Source organism: Nomascus leucogenys, chromosome 18 (genome assembly GCF_006542625.1).
Source record: "Nomascus leucogenys isolate Asia chromosome 18, Asia_NLE_v1, whole genome shotgun sequence".
Lineage (NCBI taxonomy): Eukaryota > Metazoa > Chordata > Mammalia > Primates > Hylobatidae > Nomascus > Nomascus leucogenys.
In genome coordinates, this window is record NC_044398.1 from 24,178,373 (window position 1) to 24,201,633 (window position 23,261).

The following is a 23,261-nucleotide window of genomic DNA, read 5'->3' on the forward strand; positions in this document are numbered from 1 at the left end:
GCTCACACCTGTAATGCCAGCACTTTGGGAGGCCGAGGTGGGTGGATCACGAGGTCAGGAGATCGAGACCATCCTGGCTAACACAGTGAAACCCCATCCCTACTAAAATTAGCCGGGTGTGGTGGCATGCACCTGTAGTCCCAGCTACTCGGGAGGCTGAGGCAGAAGAATCGCTTGAACCCAGGAGGCGGAGGTTGCAGTGAGCTGAGACTCAAGATTGCACCACTGTACTCCAGCCTGGGTGACAGAGCAAGACTCTATCTCAAACAAAACAAAACAACAACAAAAATCCCAGCTGCCTTTTCGTGGAATTTGACAGGCTAATCCTAAAATTCATATGGAATTGAAAAAGATCAACAGCCAAAACAATCTAGAAAAGGAACAACAGGAGCGAACGGGGTAGAGTGCACCATCCCTCCCCGGCCAGGGCGCTTGGGAGCAGGGACCCCCACCTGCAGCTGAGCATCCTTCCTGGGAGCCACTCTGCCGTTCCAAGGACCTGGGAGGAGCCCTCGGTCCCCTGGGTGCCGGGGCCCTGGGGCGCACACATCCACCCCAGCCCGAGTCTGCGTTTCCTGAGCCGGGATCTGGGGTGAGATGGCTGCAGGCGGCCGTGCACCCAAGCCCCACGTCCTCATCTGCCTTGGGGCGCTCCTGGCCAGCTGGTCGCCGTAGGTTAAACTCACCTTACACCTGTAACCGGTGGACTCCCCTACACATCTTTGCAAGCCTTCCTGTGCTGACCAGTGCCTTCAACGCGGGGTCTTCTGCCTTTACTTTTGGAAAAGCTTTTTATTTTGAAATACTTGGCTGACTTACAGAAGACTTCTCCTCACACTTGACATGATTGACAAAAGGTCTGAAATGCTTCATCTACAGTCTGATTTACTATGAAAACAGAATTGGGGGGATGCTTACAAAAATATATAGAATGTAAAAAGATTGAAAAAATATATATATTTGAATTAAAAAAGGAACAACGAAGATGGTTAACTCGTGCTTCCTGATTTCAAAACTTACTACAAAACTACTATGTGGTATTGGCACAAGGACAGACATACAGATCAACAGAACATTAACCCTTACATTTATGGTCAACTGATTTTTCAACAAGGGTGCTAAGACCTGGGTGACCAGTTGGAGAGAGAACAACCTTTTCAACAAATGGTACTGGAACAACTGGATTTCCACATACAGAAGAATGAAATTGGATACAAAAAGCAACACAAAATGTATCAAAGACCTAATTGGAAAAGCCAAAATGATAAAACTCTTAGAAAAAAATATGCATAGATTTTGACTCTGGATTAGACAATGTTTTTTAAGATATGATACCAAAAGTACAGGCAAGAAAAATAAAAAATAGATAACCTAGAGTCTATCAAAATTAAAACTTCAGTGCTTCAAAGGACATCATCAAGAAAGCAAAAATCCAGAAAATGAGAGTAAATATTTGAAACCATATATCTTAAAGGGACCCCTATCCGGAAAATATAAAGAACTCAATAATAAGAAGGGCCAGGTGTGGTGACTCACAACTGTAATCCTAGCACTCTGGGAGGCCGAGGAGGGAGGATTGCTTGAGCCCAGGAGTTTGAGACCCCGTCTCTACAAAAAAATTTAAAAATTAGCCAGGCATAGGGGCTCACCCCTGTAGTCCCTGCTACTTGGGAGGCTGAGGTGGGAGGATCGCCTGAGTCTAGGAGTTTGAGGCTGCAGTGAGCTATGATCCCACCACTGCACTCCAGCCTGGGTGACAGAGGGAGACCTTGCCTCTAAAACATAAAAAAATAAATAAACAAACAAGGCAATTAAAAAATGGGCAAAGGATTTGAAAAGACATTTACTCAAAGAATATATACATACAAACGAATCTTACAAATATGATGTTGAATAAATGAAGCCAGATGCAAAAGAATACACACAGTATGATTCCATTTATATGAAGCTGTAGAACAGGCAAAACTAATCTACGTTAAATCAAATGGTTTCCTTTATGGAGAGTGGAGGGCCATGGGGTTGATCTCCTAGAGTGCTGGTAATGTTTTATTTCTTTTTTTTCTCTTCCCTTTTTTTTTTTTTTGAGATGGAGTCTTATACTGTCGCCCAGGCTGGAGTGCAATGGTGTTATCTCGGCTCACTGAAACCTCCGCCTCCCGGGTTCACAAGATTCTCCTGCCTCAGCCTCCCTAGTAGCTGGGATTACAGGCGCACACCGCCATGCCTGGCTGATTTTTTTTTTTTTTTTGTATTTTTAGTAGAGACGAGGTTTCACTATGTTGGCCAGGCTGGTCTTGAACTCCTGACCTCGTGATCCACCTGCCTCAGCCTCCCAAAGTGCCAGGATTACAGGAGTGAGACACTGCGCCCGGCCAATGTTTTATTTCTTGACCTGCATGATGTTTACAAGCTGTGTTCCTTCCATGATAACTCATTAGGCTTTACATTATGATTTGCATACTTTTCTGAGTGTTAGTTATGCTTCCTATAAGAAGTTTATTGTCCCTGAAATATGGGGGACAATGGAAAAATGTCTAATTATCTTACCTTGTTCCTATCTTTTACGTGTATAAGCACCAGTGTCAGGTGTTTAGTCTAGTGGCTCAATCATTCCAAGTAATAGTACTACAGTCTAAGAAGAAAGAATTTAAAACCTATGAATACAGTTTCTATGAATGAAGATAAATTCCAAAGAGGAAAGGAAGACTTTCCAGAATTGATTCATTTGATTCTGTTGACATAGAAAACAACATCAACCCTTTCTTTTATGAAAGCAGCTGACATTTAAAGAATATGTGGTGATGATCTCCTCTTCCCATTCAACACATGTTCAGTAGTTATCAAGTAAATACTACTAGTTACTAAGATATGTTTTAGTAATTATTGTATTAATAAAGTACGAATACTGTTAACAGTTTAGGGTTCCTGTTTAATTAGAATCAAAAAATTCCTTTGTTTAAAGCCCTCTGTTTAGCCAAGCAATCAACTTGAGTTATTAGCAATAAACTCTGACATCTCAGGGTTGGAACCTGCCAAATTTTTCTACTTTATCTAGTCAGATGCTTTGCTTAGTAGTCTTGCTTTGTGTCTTGTATTTCTGTCTGGGTATTAATATAAGTGCCATTAGAATACTTAGACTTACTATACAGAACCTGCTGACTTTAACTATAATCTTAGCTGATAAACTTTTCATTTTCATTTTTTAAATGAAACAGGAATATCCAACCACATGATCTGCAACTAAATTTTTATTATTACACCTTTTTCTTGGAATAAAATCAGCATCTGAAATATATAATGTATGACTTCAAGTGGAGCACTGTAATCCACAAGCAGACTCAGATTTGGGCACTTCAGGTGAGTCACATACGGACTTTGCAAAAAATTAATCTTTTGGCCCCATTCAATGTGGTTATTTTTGGAAAGGCACAGTGGCTCATGCCTGTAATCCCAGCATTTTGGGAGGCCAAGACCGGTGGATTACCTGAGGTCAGGAGTTCAAGACCATCCTGGCCAACATGGCAAAACCCTGTCTCTACTAAAAATACAAAAATTAGCCAGGCATGGTGGTGTGCGCCTGTAATCCCAGCTACTCGGGAACAAAGCTTGTTTGTTTGAGCAGAGTCTCCCTCTGTCACCCAGGCTGGAGTGCAGTGGTGTGATCTCTGCTTACTGCAACCTCCGTCTCCCATGGTCAGGCAATTCTCGTGCCTCAGCCTCCTCAGTAGCTGGGATTACAGGTGTGCACCACCACGCCCGGCTAGTTTTTCTGTTTTTAGTAGAAATGGGGTTTCACCATGTTGGCCTCAAGTGATCCACCTGCCTCGGCCTCCCAAAGTGAAGCTACTGTACTCAGTCCCCATTCAAAGTGTTTTATTCATTAAAGATAACAAATAATAAATGAATTAATAATATCTAAAATGTATTGAGTACTTATTATGGGCCAGACACTATGCTAGACACTTTATCTCATCTTATTTTCACAATGCTATGCCATAAATACTACTATTATCCCCACTTTACAGAAAAGACAATGTCATCTCAGAAAAGTTAGGTCAATTACCTAAGATCACGCAGTAAGCTAGGATTCAAACCTAAATCCAGCTGAATTCTGAGCTCCTGCTCTTATCTGCCTCGTAAAGACTAATTATTAGGAACACATTCTAATACAGTACTGTCCAACAGGGCTTTCTGCAATGATGGAAATGTCCTTTATCTGTGCTAATATGGTAGCCACTACACCCATGGCTATTGAGCACTTGAAATGTGGCTAATGTACCCAATACTGAATTTCAATTTTTTTGAAATTTTAATTATTTTTTTCGAGACGGAGTCTCGCTCTGTCTCCCAGGCAGGAGTGCAATGGCGCGATCTTGGCTCACTGCAAGCTCTGCCTCCCAGGTTCATGCCATTCTCCTGTCTCAGCCTCCCCAGTAGCTGGGACTACAGGTGCCTGCCACCACGCCCGGCTAATTTTTTGTATTTTTAGTAGAGATGGAGTTTCACCATGTTAGCCAGGATGGTCTTGATCTCCTGACCTCATGATCCACCTGCCTCAGCCTCCCAAAGTGCTGGGATTACAGGCGTAAGCCACCGCACCCGGCTTTTTTTTTTGAGACAGGGTCTCGCTCTGTTGCCCAGGCTGGAGTGCAGTTGCGCCATCTTGGCTCACTCCAACCCCCACCTCCAGAGCCCAAGCGATCCTCCCACTTCAGTCTCCTGAGTAGCTGGGCTTACAGGCGTGCATCACCACACTCAGCTGAGTTTCAAATTTTTGTTTTGTAGAGACAAAGTCTGCCTATATTGCCCAGGCTGGTCTTGGACTCCTGGGCTCAAGTGATCTTCCCACCTTGATCTCCCAAAGTTCTGGGATTACAGGTGGGAGCCACCAAGCCTAGCCTGAAGTTTTAATTTTAATTAATTTAAATTTAAATAACCATATGTGGTTAGTAGTTAATATATTGAACAGTACATGAATGTGCTGCTTTAGCTTATGATTTTTTTTTTTTTTTTGGAGACGGAGTCTTGCTCTATTGCCCAGGCTGGAGTGCAATGGCATGATTTCCGCGTACCACAACCTCCGCCTGCTGGGTTCAAGCGATTCTCCTGCCTCAGCCTCCCGAGTAGCTAGGATTACAGGCATGCCCCACCACGCCCGGCTAATTTTTTGTATTTTTAGTAGAGATGGGGTTTCACCATGTTGGCCAGGCTGGTCTTGAACTCCTGACCTCGTGATCTGCCTGCCTCAGCCTCCCAAAATGCTGAGATTATAGGCATGAGCCACTGCACCCAGCCTAGCTTATGATTTAAGAGGAGGAGGTAAAATATGTTTCCTGTTTAGTTAGGAGGCAACACACATTCTAGTTGTTATGCTGAGGAAGTTTAATAAATTATTTAGAGTGGAAGTTAGATTTAAAAGCACTGACACAGGTTATCTAAAATCATTCATCCTACTGAAAGTATAGTTCACAAGGATTTATAGTGCTCCTTTGCCACAATACACTCTGAAAGAGTTGCTTGTTCTGGAAGCAAGTGATTTTGTAGTTACTTTATTTTAGGGCCAGATCTCTACTCATCCTCTTAAGCTGGTGAAAAATTCTTTCCAGGAAAGTTTCCACCGAAGTTGTTTTTATTGGCAGTAGTTCAGGTCTCAGAATACAGAAAGTTAAACCAGCCTCCTAGATTTATTGTTGTTATGCTTAGTGCTGAGATGAAAGCATAATACTTGTAAGTTCTTGACTGTGCTTAGCTTTAAAACCTATCTTAACCTTCTATAATAGGAAAAGAAAGCTTACTTCTTCTATCCATATTATGACCAAGGTCTAATGCATATAACAATTAAATAATACCACGCTGCAGTGTAAATTAGCCTGTTTCTTTAACTATTTATCATCCTTTTAGTAGCTGCAGTTATTTAATTATTATTTTAATAAACTTTCTGAGAAAACTACACACTCATTATTACCACGACCATCTTTTTGTTCCTAGTGGCTTCTGAGTCATAAAACAGAATTCTCCCAGCTTATTTAAAAGCCACTAGAAGAAACTGTGTTCAGAGGCAGACCCATCAGAGCTTTGACTGCAGCTTAAATACATCATAAATCCTTTTTACTAAACATTTTATAATCATCCTGGGTAATTCGCAAGCAATGCATTTACAATAGTCAAAATATTCTTGGAAGACAGTGTCTAAAAACAAAAATGTATTCCTTCCATATATAATAGGATGGAGGCACAGAAGGGCCTATACTGAACTTGAGAGAATGAGACCAGAAAAGCATCTACTCTTCTGATTCTCAGCCAATATCTTGACCACATATTCATTCAACACAGACTTTTGAGGCACCGGGTATATAAGAACAAACAAAATTAGAGTTCCTACACTCACAGCATTTAGAGATCAGCAGAGAAGACAATACAGTAAGATGTAATTCCCACGATGATACAGGAAATATAGTGTGCTGTGGGAATCTACAAGGCTTAGAGGTAAGAGAGAACACAAGACAAATAAATCCAGTATAAATTTAGCAAATATGGAAGGTGGAGGGAAGAGGGGAGATGAAACTGGAGAAGGAGGTAAGCAGAGACTGATTGGTTCATGGAGCATGCTAAACGTGTTAAGGAGTTTGGACTTTATTCTTAGTGCAATGTAAAGTCATTTTATAATTTTTTTAATGGTAATCATGCAATCCGATTTACATTTTTAGAAAGCTCATACTAATTACACTGCGGAAACTGGATAACCGGTAACTGAACACTGTGACACCAGTTGGGAGATGAGTGGTGATGGCCTGGACTAGAGTCTTGACTATGAAGATGGGGTACAGTGAAAAGATAAGAGAAACATTTAGGTTTTGTGCTAAAACACATTTAGGCTTGGAGGAGGGGGTGTGTGGAGAGGAGAGAGATGTGTCACTTAGCCTGGTCCTGTGTAATTTGACCAATTCTGGATATAACTGACCCAAATAAATATATTCAAAAAACTATTATATATACACTTCTGGTGCTTTAGAGAAGCCAGATTGGAATCAGAATTATAAGTAATCAGGATTTTTTGTTAATGGGAATTAATCACAAGGAGAATTGAAACAAAAGAAAGAATGTGCATAGTATGAAGAGAGCTTATGGCAGGAACTCCAACATTTGAGTAGCAGGTGGGTCAAGGAAGTGGACCTAAAGAATGACCAAGATGTGACTGAAGAGTCATAAGAAAAAAAGCAGGGTGGTTTTTAGCAACTATAGCATATTAGTGTATTTCCAGAAGAATGGAGTGGTAAATACTGTTACATGGCACAAAGAGGTTAAGCTACGAGAATTGAAAATGTCAGCTGGGCGTGGTGGCTCACACCTGTAATCCCAGCACTTTCGGAAGCCAAAGTGGATTGTATCACCTGAGCTCGGGAGTTCGAGACCAGCCTGGCCAACATGGTGAAATCCCATCTCTACTAAAAATACCAACAAATTAGCTGGGTGTGGTGGTGGGTGCCTGTAATCCCAGCTGCTCTGGTGGCTGATGCAGGAGAATCGCTTGAACCCCGGAGGTGGAGGTTGCAGTGAGCTGAGATGGCACCACTGCACTCTAGCCTGGATGACAGAGCGAGGCTCCATCTCAACAACAACAAAAAAGAAATGAAAATGTCTGTTGATTTAAGGGTGTTTTTTAAACTTTCTTTTCCTTAACGCCTGCTAAGGAGCCCTTTTAGACTCCATCTTCTCACCACCCTGCCAATCAAATTCCTCACCCATAAAAGTTTTTATTATTCTTGCTTTTTCAACTGTAAATTGACAAATTATAGTTGTATATATTTAAGGGTACCAGATGTTATGATTTATGAAATGTGGAATAATTAAATGAAGCTAATTAATATCACCATAAAATTTTAATACCACAGAATATTCTCTGTTTATGTATTTGTGCTTTATACATAAAAACAGTACATATATTTTTTTCACCTCACAAGAAGCAGTTTTTATCTGCTTTGAGAATGCATGATTTAACACACAGAGGACATTGGTGATCTTGGTAAAAGTAGTTTTGGTGGGCTGGGTGCGGTGGCTCACGCCTGTAATCCCAGCACTTTGGGAGGCTGAGGTCGGCAGATCACGAGGTCAGGAGTTCGAGACCAGCCTGGCCAACATGGCGAAACCCTGTCTCTACTAAAAATGCAAAAGTTAGCTGGGCGTGGTGGTAGGCGCCTGTAATCCCAGCTACTCGGGAGGCTGAGGCAGGAGAATCACTTGAACTCTGGAGGCGGAGGTTGCAGTGAGCCGAGATTGTGCCACTGCACTCCAGCCTGGGTGACAAGAGCAAGACTCCGTCTCAAAAAAAGGAGTTTTAGTGGTAGTTCAGTGGAATGCTAGAAATAAGACATTGCAGTGGGCTGGGAAATAAATAGCAAGAAGTGTAAAAAAATAGAGATATGTAGAGTAGATTCAAGAAGTCTAGCTGTGAAGAGGATGAAAAGACAAGAAAATAAATGCAGCAGTTTATAAAGTGAAGGAAGAATACATTTAAATGCTGAAGGAAAGGTGTGAACAGAGGGGGAAAAGCTGACATAGGAGAGAGGGAAAAACGGAAAGAGGACCCTGACACAGCAGGAGAGGATGCTACGGACAGACTAGGTGAAAGAGTTTGCCTTCTCTAAGGAGAAGGAACACTTTCTACTCTTCAGATTGAAGGGAAGGTTTGTATACTTGACTGCAGGCAGATGATGGCTCTCCTTCTCTGTGTAATGGGAGAGAGGTCATTTCCAAAGGGAGAGAGAAGTCCTCTTCTCTGTAAATACCATGTGCTACTCATGAATTGACATAGTACTGAGCTACTTAAAAATATTTAAATCTGCAAAGAACTCCCATAGCGTATGTGTATATGTATTTTTTTTTAAGAGTTAGGGTCTTGCTTTGTTGCCCAGCCTGAAGTGCAGTGGACCAATCATAGCCCACTATAACTTTGAAATCCTGGGCTCAGGTGATTCTTCTGCCTCATTCTGCCTCTGCCTCCTGAGTAGCTAGGACTACAATCATGCGCCACAAAGCCTGGCTAATGTTTAAATTTTTTGTAGAGATGGAGTCTTGCTATGTTGCCCAGGCTGATCTCCAGCTCCTGGCCTCAAGTGATTTTCCCGCCTCACCCACCCAAAGTGCTAGGATTACAGGTGTGAGCCATCGCACTCTATGTGCCCATAGTATATTGGTTTTTTTTTTTTTTTTTATTTTGAGACGGAGTCTCACTCTGTTGCCAGGCTGGAGTGCAGTGGGGCGATCTCAGCTTACCACAACCTCCGCCTCCTGGGTTCAAGCGATTCTCCTGCCTTAACCTCCCGAGTAGCTGGGACTACAGGCACGTGCCACCACGCCCAGATTATTTTTGTATTTTTAGTAGTGATGGGGTTTCTCCATGTTTGCCAGGATGGTCTCGATCTCTTGACCTCGTGATCCACCCACCTCAGCCTCCCAAAGTGCTGGGATTACAGGCATGAGCCATACCGTGCCTGGCCGTATATTATATTAAATGGTTAGAAATAAAAATCATAAGATTAAGAAAGAAAATCTAATCTTATTGCAAAGAGAGCTTTCCTAAAGATACGTAAGGTTTTTTTTTTGTTTTTTTTTTTTTTTTTTCGATGCAGAGTCTGGCTCTGTCGCTCAGGGTGGAGTGTAGTGGTGAGGTCTCAGCATTCAACTTCCGCCTCCCGGATTCAAGGGATTCTCCTGCCTCAGCCTACCAAGTAGCTGGGACTACAGGCGTGTGCCACCACGCCTGGCTAATTTTTGTATTTTTAGTAGAGACAGGGTTTCAGTATGTTGGTCAGGTTGGTCTCGAACTCCTGACCTCGTGATCCGCCCGCCTCAGCCTCCCAAAGTGCTGAGATTACAGGCGTGAGCCACTCCACTTCTCCTATAGTGTCAATTGAAAGTGTCCCTCTGTCTTTCCCAAATTAATCCTTTCTCTTGTAACTTGATCCCATTCCTTTCCTTCTCTTCTGGGAGACAAGACTTTTTCTTGAATCTTCAAATAGTTGCTTGCTTCCTGCCCCCAAATAGGTATCTTGTATTCTTTAAAACAAACCCCAAACTTTCCCCCATCTTGCCACTCTCAATAATCTTGCTTCATGCCCAAATAATGAAGGATTTGTCTACACTTCCTGTCTTTCCTTAGTTACTATTAAAGCATCTCTTTCAAATAGATCAATGACTTTCTAATTATAAAATCCAACGACCTATTCTGATTTCAGCTTCCTCCTCTGACCATTGCAGCATTTTATGTCATTGATAACTTTCTCCTAAACAAAAATACTTCCTACCCTTTTATATGAAACTTCATCTGTTTTGGGTCTCACCTTGAAAGTCTTTCGGGCTTAATTCTCACAATTTTTTTTTAAAGTCTTTCTACAATCTCCATGTAAACCAGTTTCAAATTCGATAAAACTCAAACTCCATAAAATTCCTCTTCCTGTCAGTGGCGCCATCTTCTTAATCACATAAGGCTGTAAGCGTCAGGTTCAAACAAATCTACCAAATACAAACAGCCACATCGCCCGTCACTCTTCCATACTCACTGCCACCTGCTCAGCTTAGAACCCCGTTACCTCTCTCCTGAAGAACTGCAACACCCTTCTCACTGCATTCCACACCCCAGGCTCTTCCAGGCACCACCCGCTAACAGGACGTCCGCTCAGGTCCGTTTGGGGTTTTGTCCTCCAAAGCAGAAACCTGGGACTGAGATTCCTGCCGTCTGTACTCCAGCTCACTATAGAGGGGGAACCCAGTAAGCTTGACCTCCGGGGCTCAGGCGCCTGAAAACACTGAGCTGCAGGTGGATCGCTCCCTTCCGGCCTTGCTGGCGAGAAAGCCCGGAAGGCTGGGAGTGGGGGGGGGAAAAGAGGCCCTGGCCCACAGCACCAAAGACGCTCCTAGAGCCCAGATTGGAGTCAGGGGCTCCAGCTATTCAGCCTACTCCCGGGTTTTGGAGCTGTCCCCAGTCCACAGATTTCCCGCCCCTCACACTCACCCCGACACCTGTGCCAGTCAGTGATTCGGCGCCGGGTCCTCTCCGACCGAAGCTGAAGAAGCCGAGAAGGCCGCGAGGACCCGCAGCTGGAGTGCCCAGGAGATTGCCTGATTAACAGCTTCAAAGACACCGACTCTGTCTACCATATTAGAAATATTAAATATGCAGGAAGACCGTAAATGAGAGGAAAGACGTCTCTTGAGGCTTAGTATCTAAATCTTCTACATCATCCAGGGCCTAGAAAAATGGTGGGCTTCTCACCATCTAGATTCAGGCGGTCATCTGCTGCCTAACTCAGTCTGGGGTCCCTTATGGTAGGGGAGGCGGGGTCAGGAATGGGCGGGGCATTCGCTGTCGGTGCCGAGAGATAGAGCCAATGATTGTGGATGACAGAGGCACAGAATGGGCGGAGTCTGGAGGGGCGGGATTTGGAGAAAAGGCGGTGATGTGAAGAGGGGGCGGGGCCAGAGAGTGGATGGCAGAGGTGGGCTGTAGAGCCAAAGTGGGGTGGGAGGGCGAAGATGGCAGCTGCTGAGGAGGAGCCGAAGCCCAAAAAGCTGAAGGTGGAGGCGCCGCAAGCGCTGAGGTGAGCGCTGCCGGACTTGGGGAGGAGGGTGACGGCGCTGCAAGCAAGCCAGGGCCCACGTGGGGTTGCACGGCCCCGGCGCTGGGTGGTGTCTCTCACTGCCAGCTTGGGGCCAACGTGCAGGACCTGCCCCTCGGGGAGCTGCCCGCTTGGCCGCGACCCCTTGCCAGACGTTCTCTCAGTTTGGCCGAGTGGCCGCCTGTCTGGTGCAGCTCCGGCTCCAGCAGCCCTTCGCCAATCGTGGCCGGCAGGGGGGCCGAGCCGGCTGCCCGCGCCGGCTGCCCGCGCCACCTGCGAGCAAGCCCAGGCTGGGCTGGTGCGACCCCGGAGGGCCGGACCGGAGCAGCGTCTGTACGCGGCCGCCTTCTCTTCCCGGGGGATGGCGGGGAGGAGGCTCGGCAACTGCTCTACTCTGGGGCAAAGTCAGAATTCTTGGAGATTTTTCGGAGTGTTGGCGGAAGGGCACGTTGACCTTCCTTTTCGTACACAGTCTGAAAGCCTGCACCTTTGAGGACCCTCTACCAGGGACCCAGACCCCCCCGAGGCTTTGCAGGGGCAACATTTGGATGAATGGATAGGAAAGGTTGATTTTTCTTTTTTATTTGCACTTTTTGGCAGCAACGGGGACAGTGCTGCCCCTAACACCTGCCTCACATGTGATTGATGTTGCAACTTTTATTTATAAAGAGTCATTTGTTAAAATATCCTTTCCTAATAAGTATAAAGTGAAGCAGGCAGTCTTTGATGATTTGGAAATGTTTGTTGAAAGGCAGCGATTTTTTTTCCATCTTAAAATAGACATATCAAACTGATTTAAAACTATTTGGACACTCCTGATTATACAGAACATATCCCATTTCTTCCAGTATCACTCTTCTTCACTTCCAAAGGAAGGAATCACTCACACTTGAAAAGAAAAGGACACTTAGGGGCCTGGTGGTGTGTTCATGCTGCTTTGAATGAAGGGTGAACAGTGCTCGCTTCGGCAGCACATATACTAAAATTGAATGAAGGGTGAACAAATCCTTGCCAGTGCCTTTAATGTATTCCTACTACCCTCAAAGGGTTAGTGTGCCTACCTTATATCAAGAACATAAACTTTAAAATAAAAACCCTCAGGATATTCTATTTTTATTTTAAATATTCCAACTATATGCAGAATAAAGAGCAAGGGCTTTTGAATCAGACCTACCTGAGTTCAAGGCATGTATGTGCTTTCCCTACTCTGCCCTTTATTAGAGTATTTCCTTATAAGGCACCTCCTTCGCCAAATTGGAAGACAGATGCAACTTTTCCCTACCATCCTACTGAATATATAACCCTTAGATTTCCTTAGATTTTTCCTTAATAAAAATAATTATATATAATGCTGATCCATTTTCACTGTGTTTTCCTATTTATTATCTTGTTGGACAGTTCTGTGATCAAAGGAGGGCAAGAATTATGCCTGTTTTACAATTGAAGATATTGAAGCCCAAATAAAACAATTAGTACAGGAACAGAAATAAGAACTAGCTGAGCATGCTTTCTTATACCTGCAGTCCTAGTGCTTTGTGAGGCTGTGGTGAGAGCATTCCTTAGGCAACCAAAATTCACTTTATACAATATGAACTTAGTGCCACCTGTAGACATGAGGTTAAAAGATTCGACACTTGAGTACTGGGACAAATCTCTAATTTTGTGGGGAGACATTTTAGGATCGGCTATTATTACTTTTATTATATTAATTTGCTTTCAGACTCAAAGTGTGATAATGCATTGAGTATTTACACTGAATTAATTTATGATGGCTTGCTTGACTGTTAGGGGATTGCTACTAGTTTTGGCTAAGGAGAATGGGTTATAAAGACTAAGCATAATTTAATGTGCAGCATCAGTGGGAACAAATAATGAGATATATTTGTAGATGTCAGGGAAAATATTTAGGAGATTTAGGGATTTGTGAGAATTTGGTCAGCTCTGGGACAATAATTCTCTACCAGGGGAAATTTTGCCCTCCAGGGGACATTTGGCATGGTCTAGAAAGATATTTTTGGTAGGGAGAGCTATTGGCACCTAGTGGATGGAATTCAGGGATGCTGCTAAACATCCTACATAGGACAACCCCCACAACAAAGAATTATCTGGCCAAATATGTCAGTGGTGTTGAGGTTGAGAAATCTGTTCTAGAGGGAGCATCTGAGAAGGCTAGTCTGCCTTTCTCAAATATCTATTATTTTTCTAGGCTTGGTTGCTTTTCAGCGTATAACAGTTGCTTACAAAGAAAGAATCAGGCTCTAACATGTTTTCACGTGGGATTAGGGGAAAGAAGGGAATGTTAATTGAGTACTAGACATTATACTATGTGCTCTATATATGTTATCTCTTTTAACCCTCCCAGTGACCTATGAGGTAGGAACAATGATTCCTGTGTTACAGACGAGGTATTTTGTGATGAAAGAAGTGGAGAAACATTTTTGGGAACTGCTCCCTAGACGAAGGTGTTCCATGATGATCACTTATATTTAAGACAACTTAGTTTTCTTTTCTCTCCTTTGGAAATCTCATCCAAGTTCATTTCTTTAGTGATCACCTCTTAAGGGAATACAGTGCCTTCCAAGGCTTGTTGAGCACATGCCAAGTCTTTTCCTTCAGTTTGTCTTTCAAGTACATGCTATTTTAGACATGGTGTTAAAAACTGGATATATATATAGAGAAAGAGGTAAGGCACAGGTACCATCCTCTTGGTGGGAAATAAGTGGGGTTTGGGAAAATGACACTTGAGCATTCTTAAAGATGACTAGGAGTTAACCAGTCATCTGTGACTGTAGGGTATCTGTGAAGTAGGGTATCTGCCTTATAGGAAAGTTTGTTTGGTGGCAGAACTGGGAGAGAGCTGCCTTCGTTGGGGAAGTGCAGATAGTCTGACTGAAGCAGAGATGTATGGGGTCCAGGCTTTGTATTAGACACTCTCACACGTGTCCTTTCTATCTCTGTGCCTCTCAGTTCTCAGATCTTAATTTAATTTAATTTTATATATATTTTTGAGATGGGGTCTCACTCTGGCGCACAGGTTGGAGTGCAGTGGTACCATCTCGGCTCACTGCAACCTCCGCCTGCTGGGTTCAAGCAATTCTGCTGCCTCCGCCTCCCAAGTAGCTGGGATTACAGGCGTGCACCACTATGCCTGGCTAATTTTTGTATTTTTAGTAGAGACGGGATTTTGCCACGTTGGCTAGGCTGGTCTTGAACTTCTGACCTCAAGCGATCCGCCTGCCTCGGCCTCCCAAAGTGTTGGGATTACAGGTGTGAGCCACCGTGCCCGGCCTTCCCAGACCTTAATTTTAACTATCTGCTGAGTATGTGCTTCTGAGTGACTTTCTGACATTTCGAAGTCGTATACACCAAACTAAATTATCTGTTGTCCTGAATCTGTGCATTTTTCCATATTTCCTGCATCTGTTACTGGCACCAGTAACTTCCTTTACTCTAAAGTTTGAGACCTAGATATTTGATTCATTTTACATCCACATTATAATGTCTTTCCTTTTCCATTCCTGCTGCCACAACTTACGTTTAGACTTTATCTTTTGCTTAGATTTTGTTTTGACTTCCTAAGCAGTCTCTTTACCTTCAGCCTCAAGTTCTGCCTACTTTTCTTTAGGCGCAGCTCTACTTATTCATCACAGCAAATATTTGTAAACTCTAAAGTTGATGTTAGGAAATGTTGAATCCTGAAAGCCCACATCATTACTCCATCTGACATTAGCAATTAAGGATTATTAAGGATCATGACTTTTCATAGTACTAAAAAGGAAACAAACTACAGTTCTCTAATCAGCAAATATTGAGCTTTTCTCAAATATTGCTTCCTAACTATTTCACTTCCATGGACTCCTTTTATTATTTTCCTCTATCTCCTACCTCACTATGGATCCTGTGTTCTAAAATTAAACCTAGGAGCTGGGCATGGTGGCTCACACCTATAATCCAGCACTTTGGGAGGCCAAGGTGGGAGGTTTGCTTGAACCCAGAAGTTCGAGACCAGTCTGGGCAACAAAATGAGACCCTCGAATCTTAAAAAAAAAACGAAACAAAAACTAGCTGGACATGGTGGCATATGCCTGTGGTCCCAGCTACACAGGAGGCTGAGGCAGGAGGATTCCTTGGCTTCCCAAAGTGCTGGGATTACACGTGTGAGCCCACCACGCCTGGCCTTAATTAATCTTTATTGCATAGAGTGGCACTGATAACTTTCATTTTTCTAGACCCTATACTTTTTTTTTGTTTGTTTTGTTTTGAGACAGAGTCTCGCTCTGTCGCCCAGGCTGGAGTGCAGTGGCGCGGTCTCGGCTCACTGCAAGCTCCGCTTCCCGGGTTCATGCCATTCTCCTGCCTCAGCCTCTGAGTAGCTGGGACTGCAGGCACCCGCCACCACGCCCGGCCAATTTTTTGTATTTTTAGTAGAGATGGGGTTTCACTATGTTAGCCAGGATGGTCTCAATCTCCTGACCTCGTGATCCACCCGCCTCGGCCTCCCAAAATGCTGGATTACAGGCGTGAGCCACCGTGCCCAGTGACCCTATACTTTTAATAATGCAGCCTAAAATTGAGCTTGGCTACTATTTTCTTTTTTCATCATGATAATCTACTATTGAAAGAGTTTGGTTATTTCTGGATGATATTGCATGCCTTTTACTTATAGTCGCAAATTTAATCCTTTAAGATTAAGGCTTTGGGCTATGAAGGAATGGAAAACAAAAGTCCCCTGATGTACTTAGTATGAATGCCTTAATAAGATCCTTTCCTGGGCAATATATACTAGTGCAGTGTGAGGGTGGTAGAGCCAGAGGAAAGCCTGCGTGGATGGTTCTGGGTATCCAGGGACAAGCATGGAAGTGCTTGAAACTCAGGGAAAGTGGGAAGGGCCTTAGGAAAACGAGGGGCATTGAAGACTGTTTCTCATTTTGGGTATAGGCCTAGACTGAATATTTGGCCTCAAATAAAACATGAGGCTGATGTGCTGCTTTTTTTACCTGGAATATGTCTTTGCTTTACTTCCATCAATTAAAATCCTGGCCACATGGGGTGGCTCATGCCTGTAATCCCAGCATTTTGGGAGGCCAAGATGGGAGGATTGCTTGAGGCCAGGAGTTCTAGACTGGCCTGGGCAACATAGTGAGACCCTGTCTCTACAAAAATAAACTTAGCCAGGCATGGCAGCAGGTTCCTGTAGTCCCAACCACTCTGGAAGCTGAGGCACTGGCATTACTACATTCCAGCCTGGGTAACAGCAAGACCCTGTCTCAAAAAAAGAAAACAAAATATCTTTCCTGTGTGCAGTGTTTATAGTTAGGTGGGGGAAAAAAATAATCAAAATTTTAAAGAGCGTTCTGGTCAGAATGGATCCCAGTAGAGCAGTGGTTAAGAGCATGGTCTCTGGCATCAGCTATCTGGTTTGACCCTTGATCCTTATTAGCTAGTGATCTCGGGAAGATTGCCTACTTGCCCCATACCTCTCTTTTCTCACCTGTAAAATGGGTATAGTAATAGTACAAACCTCATAAGGATGTTGAGAGGGAAATGCAGCAATTAAAAATTTAAAAAAGAAAGGAAAAGATATACTCAAGAACAAGATAAACATCTCCAGGGACCAAGAACAGAAAAGAAACATGCAGTTAGACTCTGGGTTCAGGAGCTGGTAGAAATAACATGTAGGGGACCTGGGGTCAGATACTCTGTATGAAACTGAAGCTGGGCTGAGACTGGATGAAAGAAGGCTGAAAACATCTGCTCCTGGCTGTTGCTTTAAAAAGCTGTGGACCTAGAGTGAAGATACAGAAGTGGCTGAGCTGCCAGATGGCTCAGAGTCAGGAACTGTGGTTTCCCCGCTATCACCTAGTACAAGAGCACCAAGCTTGGAGGTCGTGGACTCTGGAAGAGGGGTGGCCTATCACAGAACCCCTGGGAAAAGAGGGAAAGTCTGAGCCTATAAACACACGAGGAAGGCCATTACTTAGAAAATTAACACAATTATCAAGAGATAAATTCACAAAAAATCTGATGGAAATATGGGTAATTTCAAAACAATTGTAAGTATTTTAAAGATCCTTAAAAAAGATAAAAGAAATAATGGTCATAAAAAAACATGAATCAAAAATAGGTAGATATGAAATAGATGGCTATATTAAAGAAAAAATGGAATTATTGAAATTAAAAAAATAGGTCAAACTCTAGACCAGACAAATTTGAAGGGAAAATTAATGAATTGGAAGAAAGTACCCAGATGTATCACAGAGAAATAAATAGGAATTAACAAATATGAGCCAGGTGTGATGGCTCATGCCTGTAATCCCAGCACTTTAGGAGGCCAAGGCAGGCAGATCACCTGAGGTTAGGAGTTTGAGACCAGCCTGACCAACATGGAGAAACTCCATCTTTACTAAAAAAAAAAAAAAAAAAAAAATACAAAATCAGCTAGATGTGGTGGTCCATGTCTATAATCCCAGCTACTCAGGAGGCTGAGGCAGGAGAATCTCTTGAACCCGGGAAGCAGAGGTTGGGGTGAGCCGAGATCGTGCCATTGCACTCCAGCCTGGGCAACAGCGCAACTCCATAAATTGAGAGGCACCAACTTACATCTAACTGGGAGTTCCAAAAAGAGGAAATAATGTGAATGGTGGAGAAGCCAGGCTGGAAGAGCTGATGGCTGAGAATTTACCAAAATTTAAGAAAGACCAGTTCTCAGCTTGAAAGGGCATTATATGTATCTAGTAAGATGGAAACAAAAATATAAACTAAAACTACAGAGATTTTCTTGCTAATTATATTAATGTATCTATTATAGAAAGAATGTGAAAATTTAGACACTCCAAATTTAATAGTGGGCATCTTTAGGTGGAAGAATTATGAGGTTTAAAAAAAAATCTTGTATTTTCCAATGTTTCTGCACTGAACATACTAGGACTCTTGCTTTTAAGTTGGAGAAACTTGAAGTACACTGAATATATAAGTGGCCAAGTGCTGAGTGGCTAAATATCACCTTTACAGAATGGACCTCTGGGATACCAAATACATCTGAAAATTGGTAACATAATTATTATGACTTTATTGTAGGCTATAATCTTTTAAGCTATATTTCTGAAATCCCAAAGCTCTGGAAACTAGAAGTTTTTTAAAAAGTTTGAGATGAATTAATTTGGCAGCAAAATTTGAACTGATGTAAAGGTGTCAGTAGTATTTATTTGTCTGACACAAATGTATATGCTTTGCTATGGAAATACTAGGCTGTTAATGACATGCCACATGAATTCCTCCTGGGTGTTCTACAAAATATATAGTGCAGTGTTACCTTCCTAAAATCCATAAAATTCTGAATTCCAAAACATACCCTGCCCCAAGGATTTAAGAAAGGGATTGTGGACTTTTATTACTTATTTATAGTTTACTTTTAAAAGTTGGCTACTATGCAGGAACAATAGTTTCTCATCAGAGTCAGTTCCTAGATTTTTTTCTCTAGTCACTGTTCTGCACTTCTGTGATACTAAGTAGATGCTCATTTCAAAGATACTTTTTGGCTAGCTCTACTGTAATACCAGTACAGTTGATGTCACTGAGTTATTAGGCTTTTCTTCCTCTGCAGTAGTAACTGAAAAGACAGACTTCTCTTCAACTTCTGGACTTGAAGGTTTAGAAGGCTATTTTACAAAATGGTCTCACAAACTGAAGTTTCACACAGTGCTTGAAGAAGATACATTCTGATGATTTTTCAAAGCAGATTTAGAGTTGTTTCTCTCATTTATGTGTATTATTTCTGATGTTGTTTGTACTTTTGGCTTCGTACCATTTCTTTAAAAATTTGGTTCATAAACTTCAGATCTAGAGCAATGTGATTAGCCTTCGATATAAGAACATCTGAGTTTCTATTTGCATTTTTACTTTCATTGCATGTATGTTGACTTTAGTATTTTCTTTACAATTTAGAAGATATATATGTATAGCAATTATGTAAGAAATTCTTGCCTTCTGTACGCACAACAGTTTGGTTACTGTATTAACATGGTCTTACCATTTTGTCAGCAAGCCACATTTGGTTAGTAGTGAGTCCTGCTATTTTACTATGTTACCTGCAAACAGGATTACAGATGTGAAGGTAGCCTGTGTGATCATTGGTCACTCACTGAATTAGGGATTATCAGAAATTATATTGAAGTGGTCACTTGGCTACTTGCCTTCTATATGCTTAGGGCTAGACTTTGGTTCATACTTAGAACCATTTTGAAGTCTCTGAGAGACTCAGTTGACTCAACCTAACTGGAAAGTCCATCTAATTTTTTTTTTTTTTTTTGAGATGGAGTCTTGCTCTGTCACCCAGGCTGGAGTGCGGTGGCACGATCTCAGCTCACTGCAACCTCCGCCTCCTGGGTTCAAGCAACTCTCCTGCCTCAGCCTCCTGAGCAGCTAGGATTACAGGCATGCACCACCACGCCCAGCTAAGTTTTGTAGTTTTAGCAGAGACAGGGTTTCACAATGTTGGCCAGGCTGGTCTCAAATGCCTGACCTCAGGTGACCCACCTGCCTTGGCCTCCCAACGTGGTGGGATTACAGGTGTGAGCCACAGCACCTGGCCTAAAGTCCATCTAAATATGACTCAATCTAGGAGTTCACCGCTTGTCTATGTTGTCCTTTAGATTCAAGTTATCTCTCACATAGGCCATTTCAGTGTAACAAGATGGCAGTTCTCAACTCCATGCCAAAATCTCATGAGTCCAAAGGAAGAGAGTTTTTCTATATCCTTGTATCAGTTTTGAGAGAAATTTGCTTCTGCCTGTGTTACACACTACCTTGAACCAGTTGAGGTAGGAGGTGGGACTCAACTCTGGAGGTGGGACTCAGACACTGGACCAAATTGAGGACTAGCTAAAACAGGGACAGGGTGGAATCAGCTTTCCGTAAGTCACGCCTACTAATGTGCCATGTCAGTTTACCATTGCCACGGCAACACCCAGAAGTTGGCGTCCCTTTTCATGACAATGTCCTGGAAGTTACCACCCTTTTCCTAGAAATTTTTGTATAATCTGCCTCTTAATTTGTATATAATTAAAATTGGGTATAAATATGACCGCAGAACTGCTTCTGAGCTGCTAGTCTGGGCATACTGCCTATAGGGTAGCCCTGCTTTGCAAGGGGCAGTACCTCTGCCGATGCTTTACACTGCTGCTTCAATAAAAGTTGCTAACACACCACTGGCTGACCCTTGAATTTTTTCCTGGATGAAGCCAAGCACCGTCCTGGGCTAAGCCCCAGTTCTGGGGCTTACCTGTCCTGCATTACAATCACTGTATCAGAGGTGGAGATTTGGGCTGGCCTTGGATACATTCTCACTGGCTGCCCATATGTTGTGTGCGTGCATGCAGGTAGGGGTGTGTGTGTGTGTGTGTGTGTGTGTGTGTGTGTGTGTGTGTGTGTAGGTAGTACTAGGTGTTTGGGGAGCCAGTGAGTGTAGGCATTGTTCGTATATGGGGGGGAAATGGATGGGTGTTGAGGGGTACACTGTAATCAACAACTCCGATAGGACTTTGTAGAGTGAGGGAGGTAGTGTCATTCCCTCAGCGAGAGAAAAATCCATTTTAGCATGTACAATATTTATTAAAACAACCTTCCTCTTCTCCCCTTCCAAAAAACCCGACAACCTCAGTCTTCGAGGTCTAGCCAAATTCTCTCTTCTCTATAGAACTTTTCTACTCACCAAACCTAGAAATGGTTTCTCCTCTGACTGTTTGTACTTTATACTTTGCATTATTGCAATGTACAGTATGTGCATGTTTTATCTCACCTATTGCTACTTGAAGTTGGGAAACTAGTTGAATAACTCTTAGTGCCTCATAACTGATCATTGCAATATAACAGGCTCTGAATTTCTGTTGAATCAAGGAATTCCTATTTATTTTTTTTGAGATGAAGTCTCACTCTGCTGCCCAGACTGGAGTTCAGTGACATGATCTCGGCTCACTGCAACCTTTACCTCCCAGGTTCAAGGAATTCTCCTGCCTCAGCCTCCCGAGTAGCTGGGACTACAAGTGCACACCACCACAGCTGGCTAAATTTTTTTTTGTGTGTGTGTTTTTAGTAGAGACGGGGTTTCACTGTGTTAGCCAGTATGGTCTCGATCTCCTGATCTCGTGATCCACCTGCCTCAACCTCCCAAAGTGCTGGGATTACAGGCGTGAGTCACCGCGCCTGGCCTATTTATTTTAAAATTGTAATTAATTTTTTTTTCTTTGTAGAGACAGGGTTTCACTATGTTGCCCATGCTGGTCTTGCCCATGCCTGTCTTGAACTCCTGGCCTCAAGTGATCTTCCCCTCAGCCTCCCAAAGTGCCGGGATTACAGGTATGAGCAACCATTCCTGGCAGAATCAGGGAATTCTTAACTCTTTTATTTTTTTTTTTTTTGTTTGTTTTTTTGAGATGAGGGGGTCTTGCTGTGTTGCCTAGGCTGGAGTGCAGTGGTACAATCATGGCTCACTGCAGCTTCGACCTCCCAGGCTCAAGCAATCCCCCTATCTCAGCCTCCAGAGTAGCTGGAACTACAGGGATGCACCACTGTGCCCAGCTAATTAAAGAAAAAATTTTCTTTTGTAGAAACAGGGTCTCACTCTATTGCCCAGGCTGGTCTTGAACTCCTGAACTCAAGCAGTCCTCCTGCCTTGGCCTCCTAAAGTGCTAGGATTACAAGCATGAGCTGCATGCCTGGCCCTTAACCCTTTAAAGATTTTTTTTGTTTGTTTTTTTAGATAGAGTTTCACTCTTGTTGACCAGGCTAGAATGTAGTGGTGCGATCTTGGCTCACTGCAACCTCCGCCTTCTAGTTTCAAGCAATTCTCCTGCCTCAGCCTCTCGAGTACCTGGGATTACAGGTGCCCGCCACCACACCCGGCTAAATTTTGTATTTTTAGTAGAGATGGGGTTTCACCATGTTGGCCAGGCTGGTCTCGAACTCCAGACCTTGTGATCCGCCTGCCTTGGCCTCCTCAAGTGCTGGGATTACAGGCGTGAGCCACCGCGCCCGGCCGCTTGTAGCATTTAATGGTGCAAAATGGATTCATGTATTGTCTATAAATTCTTACCAATAATGGGAGTTGATGGAGAGAACTGTTACCTGAAAATACTTCACGATTCTTTGGTCTTTCATTTTTTTGTTAAATGGAGTGAGCTTGTGTGCAAAATCAACCTGATACTAAAGGATAAGAAAGGTACTCCCAATTGCATTTCTTTTTTTTTTTTTTTTTTTTTGTGAGACAGAGTCTCACTCTGTCGCCCAGGCTGGAGTGCAGTGGCATGATCTCATCTCACTGCAACCTCTACCTCCTGGATTCAAGCAATTCTCCTGTCTCAGCCTCCTGAGTAGCTGGGATTACAGTCATGTGCCACTGTGCCCAGCTCATTTTTGTATTTTTGTGTTTTTAGGTTTCACCATGTTGGCCAGGCTGGTCTTGAACTCCTGACCTCAAGTGATCTGCCTGCCTTGGCCTCCCAAAGTTCTGGGATTACAGGTGTGAGCCACCATGCCCGGCCCCAGTTTGCGTTTCTGTTCTGTCTGGTGACCATAGTGAGCTCGATTATAATAGTCATTTATTATATTTGTCTATGGGGAAAAATTCCCTCAGAATAAATACACTTCTCC

At 43.1% G+C, this 23,261-nt stretch overlaps 2 protein-coding genes across 4 annotated transcripts in view; one reads left to right on the forward strand and one right to left on the reverse strand.

Moving 5' to 3' along the window:
- The window catches only part of AP3M1 (adaptor related protein complex 3 subunit mu 1), a 28,720-nt gene extending 17,437 nt beyond the window's left edge, over positions 1-11,283 (reverse strand). For both annotated transcript variants that reach the window (XR_004026812.1, XM_003271267.4), the window contains exon 1: positions 11,012-11,283. The gene's annotated coding sequence lies outside the window, so the exon portion shown is untranslated. The remainder of the gene's footprint in view (positions 1-11,011) is intronic.
- A 158-nt stretch (positions 11,284-11,441) lies between these two features.
- ADK (adenosine kinase) overlaps positions 11,442-23,261 on the forward strand; it is a 581,536-nt gene continuing 569,716 nt past the window's right edge. Inside the window, exon 1 of one of the 2 annotated variants that reach the window (XM_003271274.4) lies at positions 11,442-11,597. In XM_003271274.4, the coding sequence (XP_003271322.1) occupies positions 11,533-11,597 (65 nt within the window). In that variant the 5' untranslated portion in view covers positions 11,442-11,532. The remainder of the gene's footprint in view (positions 11,598-23,261) is intronic. The other variant, XM_003271273.4, reaches the window with a different exon arrangement.